Source organism: Kwoniella europaea, chromosome 1 (genome assembly GCF_036810445.1).
Source record: "Kwoniella europaea PYCC6329 chromosome 1, complete sequence".
In the NCBI taxonomy this organism is placed as follows: domain Eukaryota; kingdom Fungi; phylum Basidiomycota; class Tremellomycetes; order Tremellales; family Cryptococcaceae; genus Kwoniella; species Kwoniella europaea.
Window position 1 is genome coordinate 11,616,052 of NC_089487.1, and position 16,354 is coordinate 11,632,405.

At 44.9% G+C, this 16,354-nt stretch overlaps 6 protein-coding genes across 6 annotated transcripts; 4 read left to right on the forward strand and 2 right to left on the reverse strand.

Moving 5' to 3' along the window:
- Positions 1-831: 831 nt before the first annotated feature.
- Positions 832-2,856, forward strand: V865_004408 (uncharacterized protein; the record flags this gene model as incomplete). The annotated part of the gene is made up of 7 exons (XM_066228188.1): positions 832-896; positions 1,061-1,097; positions 1,162-1,289; positions 1,448-1,684; positions 1,779-2,012; positions 2,070-2,449; positions 2,504-2,856. 7 exons carry the CDS (start codon positions 832-834, stop codon positions 2,854-2,856), a joined length of 1,434 nt encoding a protein of 477 aa, XP_066084285.1.
- A 591-nt stretch (positions 2,857-3,447) lies between these two features.
- V865_004409 (uncharacterized protein) lies at positions 3,448-5,715 on the forward strand (the record flags this gene model as incomplete). The annotated part of the gene is made up of 5 exons (XM_066228189.1): positions 3,448-3,773; positions 3,918-4,640; positions 4,775-5,067; positions 5,158-5,525; positions 5,626-5,715. 5 exons carry the CDS (start codon positions 3,448-3,450, stop codon positions 5,713-5,715), a joined length of 1,800 nt encoding a protein of 599 aa, XP_066084286.1.
- Positions 5,716-6,095: 380 nt separating this feature from the next.
- Positions 6,096-9,224, reverse strand: V865_004410 (uncharacterized protein; the record flags this gene model as incomplete). The annotated part of the gene is made up of 10 exons (XM_066228190.1): positions 6,096-6,566; positions 6,644-6,834; positions 6,907-7,116; positions 7,190-7,207; positions 7,270-7,445; positions 7,506-7,550; positions 7,626-7,765; positions 7,835-8,302; positions 8,444-8,729; positions 8,824-9,224. 10 exons carry the CDS (start codon positions 9,222-9,224, stop codon positions 6,096-6,098), a joined length of 2,406 nt encoding a protein of 801 aa, XP_066084287.1.
- Positions 9,225-9,821: 597 nt separating this feature from the next.
- V865_004411 (uncharacterized protein) lies at positions 9,822-11,177 on the forward strand (the record flags this gene model as incomplete). The annotated part of the gene is made up of 1 exon (XM_066228191.1): positions 9,822-11,177. The coding sequence occupies one exon, from the start codon at positions 9,822-9,824 to the stop codon at positions 11,175-11,177; it is 1,356 nt and encodes a 451-aa protein (XP_066084288.1).
- Positions 11,178-11,560: 383 nt separating this feature from the next.
- On the reverse strand, positions 11,561-13,031 carry V865_004412 (uncharacterized protein; the record flags this gene model as incomplete). The annotated part of the gene is made up of 7 exons (XM_066228192.1): positions 11,561-11,617; positions 11,685-11,828; positions 11,983-12,145; positions 12,213-12,349; positions 12,428-12,583; positions 12,668-12,731; positions 12,814-13,031. The coding sequence occupies 7 exons, from the start codon at positions 13,029-13,031 to the stop codon at positions 11,561-11,563; spliced, it is 939 nt and encodes a 312-aa protein (XP_066084289.1).
- A 1,150-nt stretch (positions 13,032-14,181) lies between these two features.
- V865_004413 (uncharacterized protein) lies at positions 14,182-16,316 on the forward strand (the record flags this gene model as incomplete). The annotated part of the gene is made up of 8 exons (XM_066228193.1): positions 14,182-14,291; positions 14,484-14,646; positions 14,726-14,925; positions 15,001-15,052; positions 15,117-15,700; positions 15,764-15,873; positions 15,939-16,063; positions 16,164-16,316. The coding sequence occupies 8 exons, from the start codon at positions 14,182-14,184 to the stop codon at positions 16,314-16,316; spliced, it is 1,497 nt and encodes a 498-aa protein (XP_066084290.1).
- Positions 16,317-16,354: the final 38 nt, after the last annotated feature.

Genomic DNA, 16,354 nt, shown 5'->3' on the forward strand with positions numbered 1-16,354 from the left:
AACCGGAACCAAAATTCATGATTTTTCAACCTCCACTTTACAGGTCCATACACCATCACTTGGAGTGGAAAATGAATAGTATAGAATCTTGACTATTGGCTTGAGATTTTCATATACGACAGTAGAATCTGCGGGGACGGGCCACACACATGAATCGAAACTCCTACAGCTTCAATCACACAGCTACGACGTCCCAGCGGACTGAAGAAGACCGATTTTACTCGAAATCTGGCGGAAATAAGCTGCAGTTTTCGAGCTAGGGAGCAATGAGTGTCGCACTTTCCATTTCCCAGATAACTTTGATTTCAAACCATCTAAAGTAGGTACGAAATCCAAGAAAATATATCCTGCTGTACAACTTACAGAAGTGTCGCATTTTGTGGGAATCAAACACGTACCAAGATAGTCCAGGTCAAAGCGCAGAGAGGAGAAAGGGGGTTATGACGTAGCTAACCATAAAGCTTGGACCGGTTCCTCATAGATCCACTCTTACCGGTGACACACATACTCGAACTTACATTTCATCTCTACCACCTAGTCCTCATGCAGTGCGAAAAGGTACCATCAGTAATCGATAATCAATCACACCACAGGTTTCTTGATTCTTTTGCATCGTCAAATATCTTCACACACACACACACACACACACACACACACACACACAGTCAACCGCAAAAGGGCCAGAGAGGAAAAAAGATATATATAAGACTCCTTTGAGATTGGATTTCTCTTCTTTCTTCTTCTTTCTCCATCCTTTACTCGATTTCCTATATTCTTAGTCGTTTTCTCTAGTATTACTTTCCTTACATTAGTAGTATAGTCAATTACACAATGGAACCGGATAGAGTATCTCACGATGTCCGTAACGTCGCTGAGAGATTGATCTCTCTTGAATCGTAAGTATATCCCACTCCACAGTCAAGCAACTCTTCTCCCTCGCCTGTCTGAGGAGTTCAACCTGCCCTTCACTCCGCCGCCCCTCACACTTGTTTCTCGAGGCGTACTGCCTCCCTTCCGGTCTTAGCCATTGGTAAAAGCTGACCTGTACTCACTCCCACAGGGATCAATACGGTAACGCTCTTGACCAATACTTCGAGGTAAGCTATATTTTGCTGAGTATGGTATATGAACCAAGAGACATGGCTCATCTTCAATTATCAGGACAACGTCGTCTATGAATCTCGAGGTATCCATCTTCAAGGTCTCAACGAGTTCAAGAAATACTTGAAACTCGGCTCTCTCATCTCCTTCGATAGTCACTTGGTTGGTCAACCTCATTACAACGAGCAGTGAGTTGGTCTATTTCATTTTACCTTTTGGCATATAGAAATTCTATCCTTCGTTTCTCCCTTGTCTCGGAAACCGTCGATTGCTTCGCTATACGAGGTTGGCAGCACCATACCAGATCAAGGAGCCTACACTGACGGTATATCTTCATTCCCAACAGCTCCAAGGTCGCCAAGTTCTCCTTTTCTCGAACTATCTATCTTCCTACCGTACCCACCTGGGTTCCCGCTTCAGACTCAATCAACAAATCTCTCAACAAATTACACTTTCGACCTATCTTTGATACCGAGCTTCACCTCACCGCTAAAGGCCAACGAGGCAACGAAGGTATCAGATACGTCGTAAGTCAAGTTGGTCCCACCAACAGAAGAAATGCTACCTTTATCGAGAGAGCTCTGTAAGTTTTTCAACCTTTCGATGACCCGCCTGCCAAACAGATATGTCATTGCAATGACCTTGAACACAAAGCTGACGTGAGATTACCTTCGCAGCCCGTTCCTCTTGCTTCGACCATTAATCACCTTCTTGGTTCTCATCCTCGCCAACATAACCGGTTTCTTCCAAAGACACCCTTACAACCAAGAGAACCCTGTCAACCTTGCTCTTTCCGCCGTGGCTGAGAGCTGGGCCACCTATAGAGGCCAGTCTATCGATCGTGAGAATTACCCTGAGACCATCAAGCAAGCTCAAAAACTGAGTGAGAAGATCGGTCAGGCCGTTACTCAGTGAGTCGATATGCTCGTAAGGCAATTTGATCAGTAACTGACCATCAATTCATTTAGAACTCTCGACTTCACCACTGCCACTGCTCACAAAGCGACGGACCAAGCGAGATCGATCGGTCTTCCAATCGATCAGACCCAACACCTCATCGAGATGGGTCTCCACGTTCCTTCTGCCGCTTTACACACCGCTGGTAATGTCACCTTATCTGCCTTGCATACCGCTGTCATCATCGAGCAAGCTTCCGTCAGTGCTGTCCAATCACTCGCTCTCAACGCTATCGGCATCGCTTCCGGTACCGCTCATGTGGTCGAGGATCAAGCAAAGGACCTTGGTCTTCCCGTCGATGAGTATCGAGAATTAACTTTCAAGCGAGCTCACGAGGTTGGAGAATGGTTTGGCGTGCTCAGAGCTAAAGCTGAAGAGCAAGGACGAAGAGGTGAGTGAGATGGAATTGCGATAGAAGAACGAAGCTAATTTCGTTTTGGATCAGGTATCGAAGCCGCTCAAGAGACCGTTCAACAAGTCGAGCAAGCCACTCGACAAGGTATCCGACAAGCTGGGGAAACCACTCAACGAGTCGCTGAACAAGGTATCGATGTCGCTCGACAAGCTGTTGAGCAAGGTGCCGAAGCCACTCAACGAGCCGCTCAAGTTGTCAAAGAGGAAGCCGGTCCAACTGCCAACAAAGCTAAAGATGTTGTCGAAGAAGTCACTCCCGGTGGTGACGGTGCCAGCACGAGCACCGATCAAGGTGGTGAAGATATCGTACCTCGACTTCCATCTGGTGGTCACGATCCTACTGCTTCCGGTGCACCTTCATACGCCGCTGCGGTTCAAGAATAAAGAAGGGTCAATACTGTTCACCCAATCTCCGTAATTGGTTCGGGCCTTTTCCTCTTTTTCATTATATCGTGTTACAACAAGTTCACCTTCCCTCATTCATCAAGAACATACATGATTCTCTTACATACTCATTGAATCTTTTTTCTTCCATCGATAGTTATTCTCTGTGTAGCTTCCACACGTCCATCTCTTTCTTTCCATCATCCATCGTTCAGCGCATCAGTGTATATAGAACCAGTATCCAGTAGTGATCAAGTCAAAACAGCCAAAAGTAAAAGTAACAGTACTCCAATAGTAAGATGAAACTCGTGTATCCTGTATCATGCAAGTTCACGTGAATGATTTTTTGATTTCTTGTCGTTGTCATGTGATAATACGGTGATGTTCATGTGCATGATCCGGCCGGCACACATAATCGCAACACATGACCAAAACGATTATGAAGACGAAAGTCATACCATATGATATGATATACAAGCATGGATCCCACCTTTGAAGATGTGATTGATATTGATACCATATAATATATAGTATCCATCTCGCCTTACAAACAGAAATCCCAACGATATCCTGCCTCGCTCCCACCTTACGATGTTGAAGTTCCGACCTGTACGAACAAGAATACGATTCCCTTCCAACCTTGCTGGCCAGATACGATACCGATCCTTCGCTTCAAGGGGAGGTCCATCGACATTGGCACGAATTCGTCCAAATCCTCACTCACTACGCACTGCATATCCTGTCACACACTCATCGTACTTCCACAATTCCACTTCTACACTTGCAGTCTCACCCTTCAAATTACATGACATAGGCGAAGGAATAACTGAAGTTGAGATTATACGGTGGTATGTGGAAGATGGACAGGAAGTAGCAGAGTTTGAAGCGTTATGTGAAGTACAGAGCGACAAGAGTGTGTGAGTGGTGTACTCTATCTTCTTTCTCACCACGCCTCAGTAAATGGGTAAAGTAACCCGTCTGTGAATCCTGGTTGAACCTCTCATTACCCATTTAGATTTACTTGATTGTCCTTTGCATCAGCTGATTACTAGTGTATCCAGAGTCGAACTTACCTCGCATGCTAATGGGATAGTCAAGGGCATCCAGAAATCAGCTGGGGAGATGGTCAAAGTTGGTCAAACACTTTGCGAAATACATACAGCAGAAGCAACCAGCGAACAAGAAGCTCCTCAGGATAGTGTACAGCCAGATCAACAACCTGGAACAGAAGAATTGCCAGAATCAAAGCCTATTGCTAACCAAGGTGAAAGTCCGGCAGTCAAAGCAGCTGAAGGACTTACCGAGACCTTGGAGAAATCCCAAGAACCTGGAAATACAAATGAGGATCGACCACAGCCCATACACGAAGCAGAAGAGCATGATCCAATTCGATTACAAGGTGAAGCTTCAATCTTACCTTCTCCACCTCGTCCCAAGCAATTCAGTCTCAACCAAGTACAAGCCCGTCAAGATCGATCGGAGGAATGTGAAGATAAGAACCGTAAAGGGAACATCAAAACTTCCCCTGCTGTACGTACGTTAGCTACCAAACTCGGTGTCGATCTGAGTATGGTCAAAGGGTCAGGTGAGAATGGTAGAATCACGAAACAAGATGTTGAAAGTCATTTGTCCATTTCAAATGGTTCAAATCCTAGCTCAGAAACAGGTGTCAAAGTGCGATCATACCGAGATGATTTACCTGAGTTCACTAGAGTGGAATTTGGAAGGACTAGGAAGATCATGTTTAGAGCTTTGGGTGAACAGGGCAAGATACCTCATTTCGGGTGAGTCATGCTCTTCCACTCATACCACTCTTACCTTGCATACCGAATGTATTCATCTGTGTCCACCAGACCTTTCATTCGATAATGGCAACTATATCAATTCCGTATAACTGACGAACCTGAATAATCTATAGATATTCACATACTCTCAATCTCACTCCCCTCCTTCCATATCTCAAAGCCTCTAAACCTCCAACATCCAACTCAAGAGATAAACAAGGTTATATCGCATCTGATATTCCACCTGAACTGGTGACAAATCCCATAATTGACGAAAAGGGGAAAACCACGATATTGAGTTTCCTAGTCAAAGGTTTGATATTGGCTTTGCAAGAACATCCGATCATGCGAAGCAGGCTGAAAGAGGATGGGGAGAAGAGGTTCTTGGAGATTGGAAGAGATGGAGTGATTGGGGTGGCTGTTTCTGGTGAGTCAAGACATGTATGCGAGATTACAATCAATCCGCATGTAATATCTGTGACTGAACGATATTTACTGATATCTTGCATATTTACAGATCCAAGATATGGACTTCTTACACCTTCTCTTCCCTCTCTTTCACCCACCACTTCAATATCGACAATAACATCCCACCTTCACTCGCTTCGCCACGCACCCAACAAGCCTTCGACCCCAGCGAATATCACCATCTCCTCCGTGGGCGGTCTGGGCGAAGCTACAGGTGCTATGCCGATCTTACCTCCCGGAGGGGGGTTGGCGATCTGTGCGGTGGGAAGGGCGAAATGGGATATGGAGTGGGATCTAGCCGATGGAGATGAATCTAAAGGGAAATCGGTGTGGGAGATGGATAAGAGTATGGTGGAGAGGGGTGGGACAAGGGCGGTTTTGAGGGTTCCTGTTGGGTGGAGTGGGGATCACAGAATTGTGAGTTTGCAGCTGTGATCTCATCTCGAAGAAGTCTCATGGGTCACATTGCACAATGTCATGTGCTCTATGCTGATTTTGACATGTTTGTCTTATGCAGCTCGAAGGTGCCGAATTGATATCGTTCACTGAGACTTGGAAGAAATATATCGAACAACCTTGGAGATGGATCAATGTGAAATCGTCATAGATGTAGATCAAATTTGGAAGGGATGGTGTGCGTCTTCTATACAGTATATCATTTGTACATTATAAATTGTAACCTGTAGATAATATGGGAAACCATCGCATATGTAATGTTCTCGGCATTCCCCTTTGAATCCCGTATTAGTTACATGGATAGATGTGAGAAGAAACAGGAAATGAACATTTCTTTATCCTCCTCCAACATTCCACGTGTGATCGATACGATTAATTCATGAATCATTCATTTTCATTTCGTGTATCGACTACATAACTTACGTGTATAGTCCATCGATTACCAATTCACTTCCTTCCTACTGTCTCGTTGTATTTATCATCTTCTGTTCTTTCCTCGTCCATTCAGTCTCCCCTCAATCCATCTCCACTTCATTCAGCTTTCAAGACCCGTCCAATCTCTCTCCCACCTTCTTCCCCTCCATTCCAGAACCTGTCCAATTTCTCATCCCTCTCCCACACCCTCGGTTTCTCCCTTCTAGTCAAAGTCGAGGCCGTAGAGTTTAAATTCGATTGACGTTGGTTTGCATTCAATTTCTGAACCAACCTCTCTTCCTCGCTATTCCTCCACAACAGTCTCTCCGACAATCCATCAACTAACCATCTTAAAATGATATATCCGTGACTTGCGGTCAAAGCGATGAGTCCCAAAGGGATCAAAAGGGGTAAGACAGTCTTGAGGTTGTGGGAGATGTTATATTGATCAATCATATAATGCAAAGAGGCTGAACCGGGTATGGGCGTGAGATTGGGATTGGGAGTTTGATCAGCGTGATAAGAAGTAGGTCGGAAGAGGTATATCAAAGTGGAATTGGTAATTGCTCCAATCCATGAGATGATGCTCTAAAACAAGAAACGCACGATGATCAGCTTAAACGACTTTTTCCCGTTAGAAGATGGGGTAGAAGCGCAAGACTAACCAAAGTCTCCAACCATGATCCAATAGTTTCAACTCTGTCCCCTACAGGTCTTCTGACATGTTTACAAATCTTCAATGCGTCACTTCGCAGTTCCACATAATTGTTGATCAAAGCGAACACAGGTGCTAATGGCCAGACGATAGACCAGATGGTAACGTATCCGAATTGAGTGACCATTTCTGCATAGTCGGCTGTGAACGTGGGTCATATATCAGTACTGAGACTCTAGGTTATTTCTTGGGTGTGAGGTACATGTCACTCACTGAACAACGAGTAATCAGGCAATGCTAATTCCCTTTCAACCTTTTCCAAGAACCTCTTCTCGACTGCCGCGTCATCTTGAGGAACCTTCTCAGTACTGTCGTTGTTACCTCTAGTTTTGATAGTCTCCTTAAGGGTGGTCTTGCCCGCTCGCCAATCGTCCACGAATCGCGTAATGAAAGGTAGACCAAGTTCGAGGAAGGCGTTGACCACTATATACACCCATGCAGGTTAGCTCGATTCAACTCTCCGAGGTCAACGGATCGTCGGATAAGTTGAACATACCTTGATTAGTTACAGTGTCTGAAAAAGATTCGAGCTAGGTCAGCTGATACATGCACGACCTGCTTATTTAGCTGACTCACAAGCAAACAATTGACCCTTGAGTCTTCCAGCTTTGATACCTTTTTGCTCTTTTCCACTTGTTCTTGGTCCCAGACCCGCTTTCTCAGGGGTGTCAGATACGGAAATCGTCTCTTGTTTGGTGAGTTTATGCTGGACCCGAGCCATGATGAATGATCCAAAGGGAACGTAAATGTAGCTATGATGAAGCGGTAAGCTGCCATGACTCGGTGTGAACACAACACGTAGGTCAGCTCACGCAGATAGGAAGAGACCGAGATACGCTACGATGGCGTTCATTGCGCTGGCAGAGTGATATGATCAGCTGTCTACGTACTCATGATCCGATCGATAACATTGGAGCGTCAAGTCAACTCACAAAGTCTTCGCGGTCAGACTCTTCTCAGCTCCTACAGGCGTCGGGTGATCTTCCCATTTTACCATTGATCTCGCCAGGACTCCATAAGCAGCTACAATTTGAGGTACGACGATGGCGAACAAGGCTGTAGGGAGGAGAGGCTACCAGTTGAAACCAAATATATCAGCTACGCTCCTGGGTGAGTAGATATATCTTTGCGACAAACTTACCACAACCTCTTTCCCGAAACCATCATAGGCTTGTCCAACGAACGCTTCCAGCATGAATATACCCAATAAAACCACACCCAGTCCTACACCACACGCAATGATGATCGGAATAGAAGCAGTGACTTTGATATCTCGTTTGATATCATTTCCAGCTTGTACCAGATCTACAGCATCTCCCTTATTCTCTTTCTTATCCAATCCTAGATTCGCTACGTATTCAGGTCTTAACCTCCCTACAGCGACAGACTCGCACCCTCTCGTACCCCACTTGATAGCGAGCTTACGTTCTTTGATTCGCCAGATCGCTACGAATGCCGTAGAATATATGGAGAGGAGGAAGGCGTACATCGGAGGGTAAGAATCGGAGGGAGTAAAAAGGTAAAATAACACTGATATGATTGACAGAGGCAGGAGCGAGAGGGTATAGGTCGTGAGGAAGTTGAAGTAGAGATGGACAGGAGGGGGTTGCTATGAGGAATTCGAGTTGATCAGTCTCAGCACCATTCCTCAGATGTCTTATAAGGGAGCTCAAGGCTATTATAAGAGAATCCCTCTTCCAAGAAAGAGAATACTACACTGCGAAACCAATCTCAAGAACCACAAACTTACATGTTCACCCAATCCTTGGCCCTCCTTGCCATCCAGTCCTTTCAACAATCCAATCCTCCAATCTCCTCCAGTAGTCCATCGCTCAACCCATTCTTTATCAGCCACTTCATCGTGCAACGCCATGATCGATTTCACCCTCTTCCATTTCCCTTGGCCGGGAGTTATTCCCAACCCATCTTGAATCGCCGGGGCGGTGAGTAAGTTGTATAACAATCTGATTCGAGTAGAGGGGGAAGGTGGGATAGTGTTCGAGTGGGGTGGTAAGTTATGTGCTTGGTCGAGTGATCTGGAACCAACATTAAAAATCATCAGCTTGATCTTACTGCACTTTCAATCCCTAGAAAACTCTACTCTATTCCCCACGAGAAATGTCAACTTACTTTTCCTTCTCTACCAATTCGATAACCTTACCATCCTCGGCACCTACAAATACCCAAATCTCCTCTTCCCCTTTCGCAGAGTTATTAGAGGGCTTAGCTCTAGTCGAGATTCTCAGACCATCTTCACTTTCCAAGACTCTCAGCAACTCTTCGTAACCATCTTTGATCTCTTGCTGGGCTTGCTGTCGATCTTGACTCTTATAAACGGATATGGAATATGGAATGACGAAATCCACTTTATAAGGGTTGGTATCTACCTGACTGAGAGAGGTAGAACGAGCTTGGACGGGTGGGCCTGGTGCGGTATCCGCTGCCGGCGGTGGAGCTGCTGCTGCTGCTGTTGAGGGTGGATGGTTCGACATTGATCGAGTAACTCTCTGAGGTGGATTGGGGGTTGTCATATCGACATATAAATGAACACCTCTTGTGACTCCTTTTTATACGAATGTATTGGTGATGGTAAATGACGTTTCTAGGATTGCAATTCTCACGGCTCTCTCTACCTTGACGGTGTTACATCTTTCTTCATTCTGCGAACAATATGACGTATAGTTAGTTGACTGTGCCTGGAAGGAGATTCCTGTTAGTTACAAAAACTCTTGTTATCGGTATTAGGAATCTGCTTCCGGTGTGATTAGGATTGTTCCTAATCGACGTTCATCATGCCACTTTTGTAATGTTTTTGTTTACTGGTATTTACTCTTTTGTGCGCGTGTCAATCAGCGTTGTGTGATTGTGACTTTCCCAACGCTCCATCCATTCAAGTTCTGACCTTGATCTTAGCCTTCCCTTCATCATCGCTCAAGGTATTCAGTGTACAAATACACTCCGGACTCATTGAGCTCACCCAAGGCTTCTTATAGAGAGCACGCACTCATTCAGAAAGTGCAGAGGATAAAGTAGCGAAAACGTCAAACCGATTCAACTTTAGATTCCATCCCATCCCTCAACATCCTGAGAGCACTGTCCCATATAAATACCTCCCTCGACTGACCAAAATGTCCAAATCCAAATCCAAAGCTCAACCTGAAGCTCCTCAGGAATCAACACCTTCCACTCTAGCAGAAGCCCAGAACCAACCCGGATCGCTACCAACAGATCCCAAGCAAGTTCAACTATCTTCTTCTTCTTCTTCCTCCTCCACGCCTAAATCTAGATCTTCCAAGAAGAAATCCAAGAACATACCTATAATCACCCCACCAATATTTAGCGAAGAGCAAATCATCCAATATCACCTTATGCATCCCTCCGTATCCACAAATACAATTTCACCATTTTCCATCGATCCGATAACCTTATCAAGCAAGAAACGAAAGCGGGAGGGTGAATCACCTAGATTCTCACATCCTTTACCTGTCATATGGTTCGAGGAACCTTTCCATTCCTCCTCTTCGTCAGGTAAGAAGAAAGACAAGAAAGATAAAAAGATCAAAAGGATACACTTATCAACTGGATATATGCAAGTACCGGATCATGCAGTAAAAATCGAAAGTATAGGAAATTCTGCAGCGTTCTGGTTAGGTGATCTCAATGGATCGTCTTCAGTATCTACTCTTAGTACTAATCTTGCCGATAGCATCAATAACAACAAAAAGGTCGAGGAGGGAAAGGAGAAGGAGATTGGGATTGGAAATGCGAGTGATAAGGTGAAGACGAATACGAGAACGAAAACGAAACCGACGGAAAAGAAGACAGTTACACAAGCAGAAGAAGGGAAAGGGAAAGGGACAGGGAAAGCCGAAGTGAAAGAAAATAGCAATAAGCGTAGTGGGAAGACGGATAGCAAATCAAATGGAAATGCCAAATCAAAGTCAAAAGAGCAGGATATACCTCAACCCAAACCTAAACCTACCGTACCACCTACAACGACAGTAACTCCTAAAGCGTACGAGCCAGTCAATTTATCCGATACCTCAGATTCAGAGTCGGAAAGTTCAACTTCCTCTACAACTTCTTCTACCTCATCTTCTTCCGATGAAACTGAAACTGATTCTGATTCCGATGATGAATCTGATTCTGAACCAACGACAGATCCAAGTAAAACCTCCAATTACAATCCATCTTCATTCGATCGACCACCTCCTCAAGCTACCACCAACATTGATACACCCAAGGTCAAGACCAATGGTAATGCCCCTCAATCAACTAAGAAGAGGGTATCGCTCTTAGATCCATCTGCACCTGTTCAAACACTCCCACCAAAACAACTCGAACAGCTCGTTACTCCTACTCCTACCACCGTTGCCACTCCTACACCGAGCGGAGAGAAGAAGAAGAATAAGAAGAGAGAGTCGACTGGTGGAAAGGGTAAGAAGGGTCCGAAATGGGTTACTGAGACGCCCAAAGTCAAATGACCTGTAGTGGACTAGTAGCTCCGTGCAATTCGAATGCAATAGGAGGATATCATGTATAGTAATAGGTGATACTTTCTTTGGATATTGCACGAAAGATAGTCATATCTCATTATATGTAACAGGCAAAGCGAGAAAACAAGTGGAGAGTCCGTCAGTTGTATGAGACGTAGGCTATTAGTATGTTCATCACACAGAATCAGTATACGAGTAGTATAAATGGATATAGTGCAAAATGAATGATATAACATTATTCGTATATACTTACTTCATGCCCTTCATCAAGATTGTACCATTAGCAAGGTCCGTTTCTCCAATACAGTACGTCCTTGCAATGTTTGTATCCCTTTTGTCCACTCGTAGCTCTACCACATCAAGTGAATCATCTACCATAATTTCTCCATCGCTTTAAGGGACAATTCCACTCCTACGAATGTAGCGGCCTAGAATATACGATGCACCGATCAGCTTCGATTCTTCAGATTGGTGCAAGCACCATCCCACACTCACATTAGCAGGGAAGGCTCTGGCCATAGCTGGACCAAACCCTTTCCACAAAGCAGTCACACCGTCCGCAGCGATCAATTTTCTAGCACAGTCCATGAATCCCGTGTAGGTACCGTGAGGAGCAGATTGAAGACGTGATTTGATGGTCTATATAGAAAAACAAACAAAGTATCAGCATATATATTACTAAGGGATGATTCGTTTGATCAGAAGGTATGACGGTATCATTCTTCATTCGACGGCCAGAGGTCACAATTGGGATCTGGCATAATTTCCTCTGAAGGGGGTACTCGTCACTCACATCAGGAGGAATAGCCAGACTCCACATAGCCACACCTGCCGTACCTCCCGCAGCCATAATAGCAGGTAACGACAATGGAGGTGCCGGAGCTTTTTCACCATTCGGTAAGGTCTCAGGGGACGATGAAAGTTGTTTTTTGAGTAACTCATACGTAGCGAAATATCTATATGTACATATACATCCAAATCAGCATGTTTCATACATTGAAGTGTGCAAAGTAGCTGACTCACACTGCACTTCCCGGACCATCCCTTGCTAAAGTAGCGATTGTACCTCTAAACAAACTTCTTAATCCACCTTCGGCATATAATTTCCTTACTACATCTATAGGTCCGGTATATAATGATTGACCACCTTGACCTTGTACCTATCATCCACAAGGATACTTCAGCTATGTGCCATCCGGTTGAGTCTATATGGATTAGGGGGAAATATATTCACTCACCTGTAATAACACTTTGACTCTTTCGGCAGGGGCAGCCACCAAGGTAGCTGGGATAGCACTGAATCCACCCGCAAATGCAAGCTCGGATATGGACAATGTTTGAGACGTCCTATCTGGAGTGAGGGAGTATACTATTCGTTTACCGAGATCGTAACCCTATTAAGTACAGATGGATACTTGGTCAGGAAGACTCGTCCAATCTGGGTGACTGATCACAAAGATTCCGATTCCAACACTTACCCAGAAAGAAATTGCAAAAATTGGAGTGACTCCTAAGATGGGAGGTGTGATACCTCTGTACATACTGTGAAGCAAAGAACACATATCAGCTATCGTCCTGATCAACTGACAATACGTGTTCATCCCATTTGGTCGAGCTTACTCACCCCCTTATGCCATCCTGAGCGATAGTCTTCCTAACCACATCCACCGCACCACTATAAGTTCCCGGAGCGGCAGTTTGTAATCTCGTTTTCGTCAGATCGAACGGGTGCCCTACCAATACACAGGATATACCACCGAATCCACCTGACAAGAATGACTTTATGGGATCGACGGTCTGTTTAGCTGAGGTTATCTCCAACTCTGATCCTTCGTCTGACATCTTGGTTGATTTGGATATCTTGTAAGAGAGATAGAGGAAGGAAGTGGTATATTTACAAGCTGGGGTATCTCTCAGGATATTCTACGTATTATATCGAATATATTGAGGAGGATAGGACTGGGGTACGAGATGGATGATGTTGGGTATTTATGTGATTGACATGAACTCTTCTGAGTTGTAGCCGGTCATCCATTCCAGTCGGGAATAAGATTTCAACAAACTTGTCAAATCACATACCCGGTTATTCATATTCCCCCCCACTACCGGGTATGGCCAAGACATGACGTGTCATTAATTGTGATCAGAATGATTGTGATAAGAAAGGACCCTGTTGCTGTTGGAGTTGAACCCAAAGCGGTACGGTGTGTCAGTAGTGCGCGGTAACGTTACTGCCATGCTTGATGACGCGCTATCCCTTTGGCTCAAACCAGATGGAGTAAGATCAAGATCAACACCCCTCACCGCAATATAACTTGTAATTAAAACTCATCTGGGAACCCATTCTTCAATCACCCAGAGTCATCATCTGTCCCCACCAGAACATCAACGTGACTCACCTTACATCCACCAACATATAAGATCGCATCTGCAATAGCAATCAATTGCCATCCCCCTCTTACCACTCAACATACAGTATCTACTACTGGATCAAACCACCGGAATCAATTCTTACACCAACCCGACGACTTACCGCTCACCGAGGTGACCGAAGGCTATTCATCGATACAGTAATATCGTTATACCGCACCACACGACACCCCACCTCTTCTCCCCTTGCTGTCTTTTGCTTAGCTAAGCCCAGTCCCATTGTCAGCGTTCCAGCACTGCCATTCATATCAGACATCCTATCCCTTACCTCCACTCATAGCCAAAGCAGATCTAGGATTTGAGATCGCGACATAGTGCAAGATGTTGTCAAATAACCACGATAACTCATCGCAGAGTTCATTATCAAGGGCTCACCCTGATCATCCAAAGCTAGCTGACCTCGTGTCCTCCAAAGATGATTGTACGTGTTAACCTTTGTTTTCATTGTTTCTTGTTATTTTCTATATCTGTATAATTATCATTATCAGTTCGCCTCTCTTTCTTTATTCAAGCACATCGCATCATAATTTAACACTGTTGTATAACGTACTCGTTCCATCATATGTCTATCAGAGATAATAACAAGAATAATAAAACCAGATGGAATAGAAGAGTATCTGACTTCATGATTAAATCAATAGCCAATTCGGCAGCCATGGGACAAGGTGGAATGTGAGTTGTGATCTTATACAAATGGTATGATATGCTGATGATTATGATGCGCTTTGATCGTTGTGTTATCTGTTTGTCATCACTCTCGTACCTGTAACATAACCACGAATTTCTCCATCTTTCATCTTTCATCTTTCTTCAACATGTTCATCGTCCCCTTTCAACACCATCGTCACTTCATATATCATACAGAGCTGCGACCTCACCGCAGCAAACCACTACACCCACTTCAATCTCAGATTACGACTCACCCGCAAACTCACCAGAAATGCCCAAACGACCAGGTGGTTTGAGTGACGGTCCAAACGCAAGGAGTAAGACGGTCACGGTCGCAGATGGTGAAGATACTTTTGGTGTAAGTCGCGGACGTCATTCTTACCTCACCATCCATTTCATAATGACCAAATGCTTATCAACGTCTGATTGCTTTACAGGTACTCAATCGACATCCTGCTGTGTCAGAAAAACAGCCATCCCCAACCAAGTCCAATGATCAGATCACGAATCGAGTGACCTTCAGAGTCGGAGTCAGCGAAGATAAGAACAAGAGGTGTAGAAGGACTATGGAAGATGCCCATAGTTTCGTGTATGACTTCGCGGGAGTGAAAGGTCAAGGGTACTTTGCTGTCTTCGAGTGAGTAGCTGAGCTTTTCGGAAGGAGTCCAAGAGAGACAATCAGCTGACATATATGATGATGCCATTGACATAGTGGCCACGCAGGTAAACATGCCGCGGAGTGGTGTGGACAGAACTTTCACGAAGTGAGCTAGATAGCTGCTGCCCATTGGGTGAACGCTTGAGCTGACGATATATTTCTGACTGCAGTACCTTCTCGACGCCATCCTCACACATCCTGATCAACCCATTCCCGACCTCATGAACAAGACCTTCCACGTTGTCGACTCCCGACTCTCTCACCTTGCTCAAGCTGGAAAGACCTCGTCCGGATGTACCGCCGTGACTGCCTTCCTTCGACTGGAAAAAGGAGACGGATCAGATAAGCGTGGATATATCAATAATGGATTACAAACAAGGGGATTGATGCTGGGTAAAGGTGAAGATGAGTTGGAAGCTCAAACGGCTTTACAACCCGGTTCGAGGAGATCATCGATGGGAGGAGGTACATCCGGACAGATGGGCGGTGCAGGTGCTCCAGGAAACGGATCATCAAGTTCAGGTGGGATGGTCAGGAAAATGTCAAGTAAACGAATCAAGGATTTTGTCAAGTCGCTCACCGGGTCCGGATCAAGTAATAGCAAAGACGATGAGAATGCCTTGGCGGAAGATGAAGATGATGTGATCAAAGCGGAAGACGGAACGAAAGTTGAAGCTATAGATCCTGCCAATGATCCTAATTTAAGGAGAGTACTTTATACGGCTAACGTCGGTGATGCTAGAGCTGTCATCTGGTAAGTCAGCTGTTGATTGATAGGAATTACTCTTCGATAGCTGAATGCGGTTTTGTGGGATAGCCGAGGTGGCAAAGCTGTCAGGTTGACATACGACCATAAAGGCTCTGACGCTCAAGAAGCCAAGAGGATCACTGATGCTGGTGGTTTCGTGATGAACAATCGAGTCAACGGTGAGTGCCTCTAGCGTATTATCACGCGCGTATTTACATATTTACTTATAATGATTCCTGCACAGGTGTCCTCGCTGTCACTCGATCGCTTGGTGATTCGTCCATGAAGGAATTCGTTGTCGGTTCGCCATATACCACAGAGACCGCTTTGGATGACCAAGATGAATTTTTGATTGTCGCCTGTGACGGTGTAAGTTGATCTATGCTATGCCCCCTATATGGCCCCTACTTCTATGCGGTTATTCTTCGAAACTGTTGTAGGATTAACGCTGATTGATTTATCTTCACAGCTCTGGGACGTTTGCGAAGATCAGGAAGCTGTCGACCTCATTCGAAATATAACTGATCCTCAAGATGCCTCCAAATTCCTACTCGATCATGCCATGTCAAACTACTCGACAGATAATTTGAGTGTGATGGTAATTAGGTTTACTCATGCTTAACGTGGTGAGACAATCCAGCAGCAATGCGGCGATGGAAG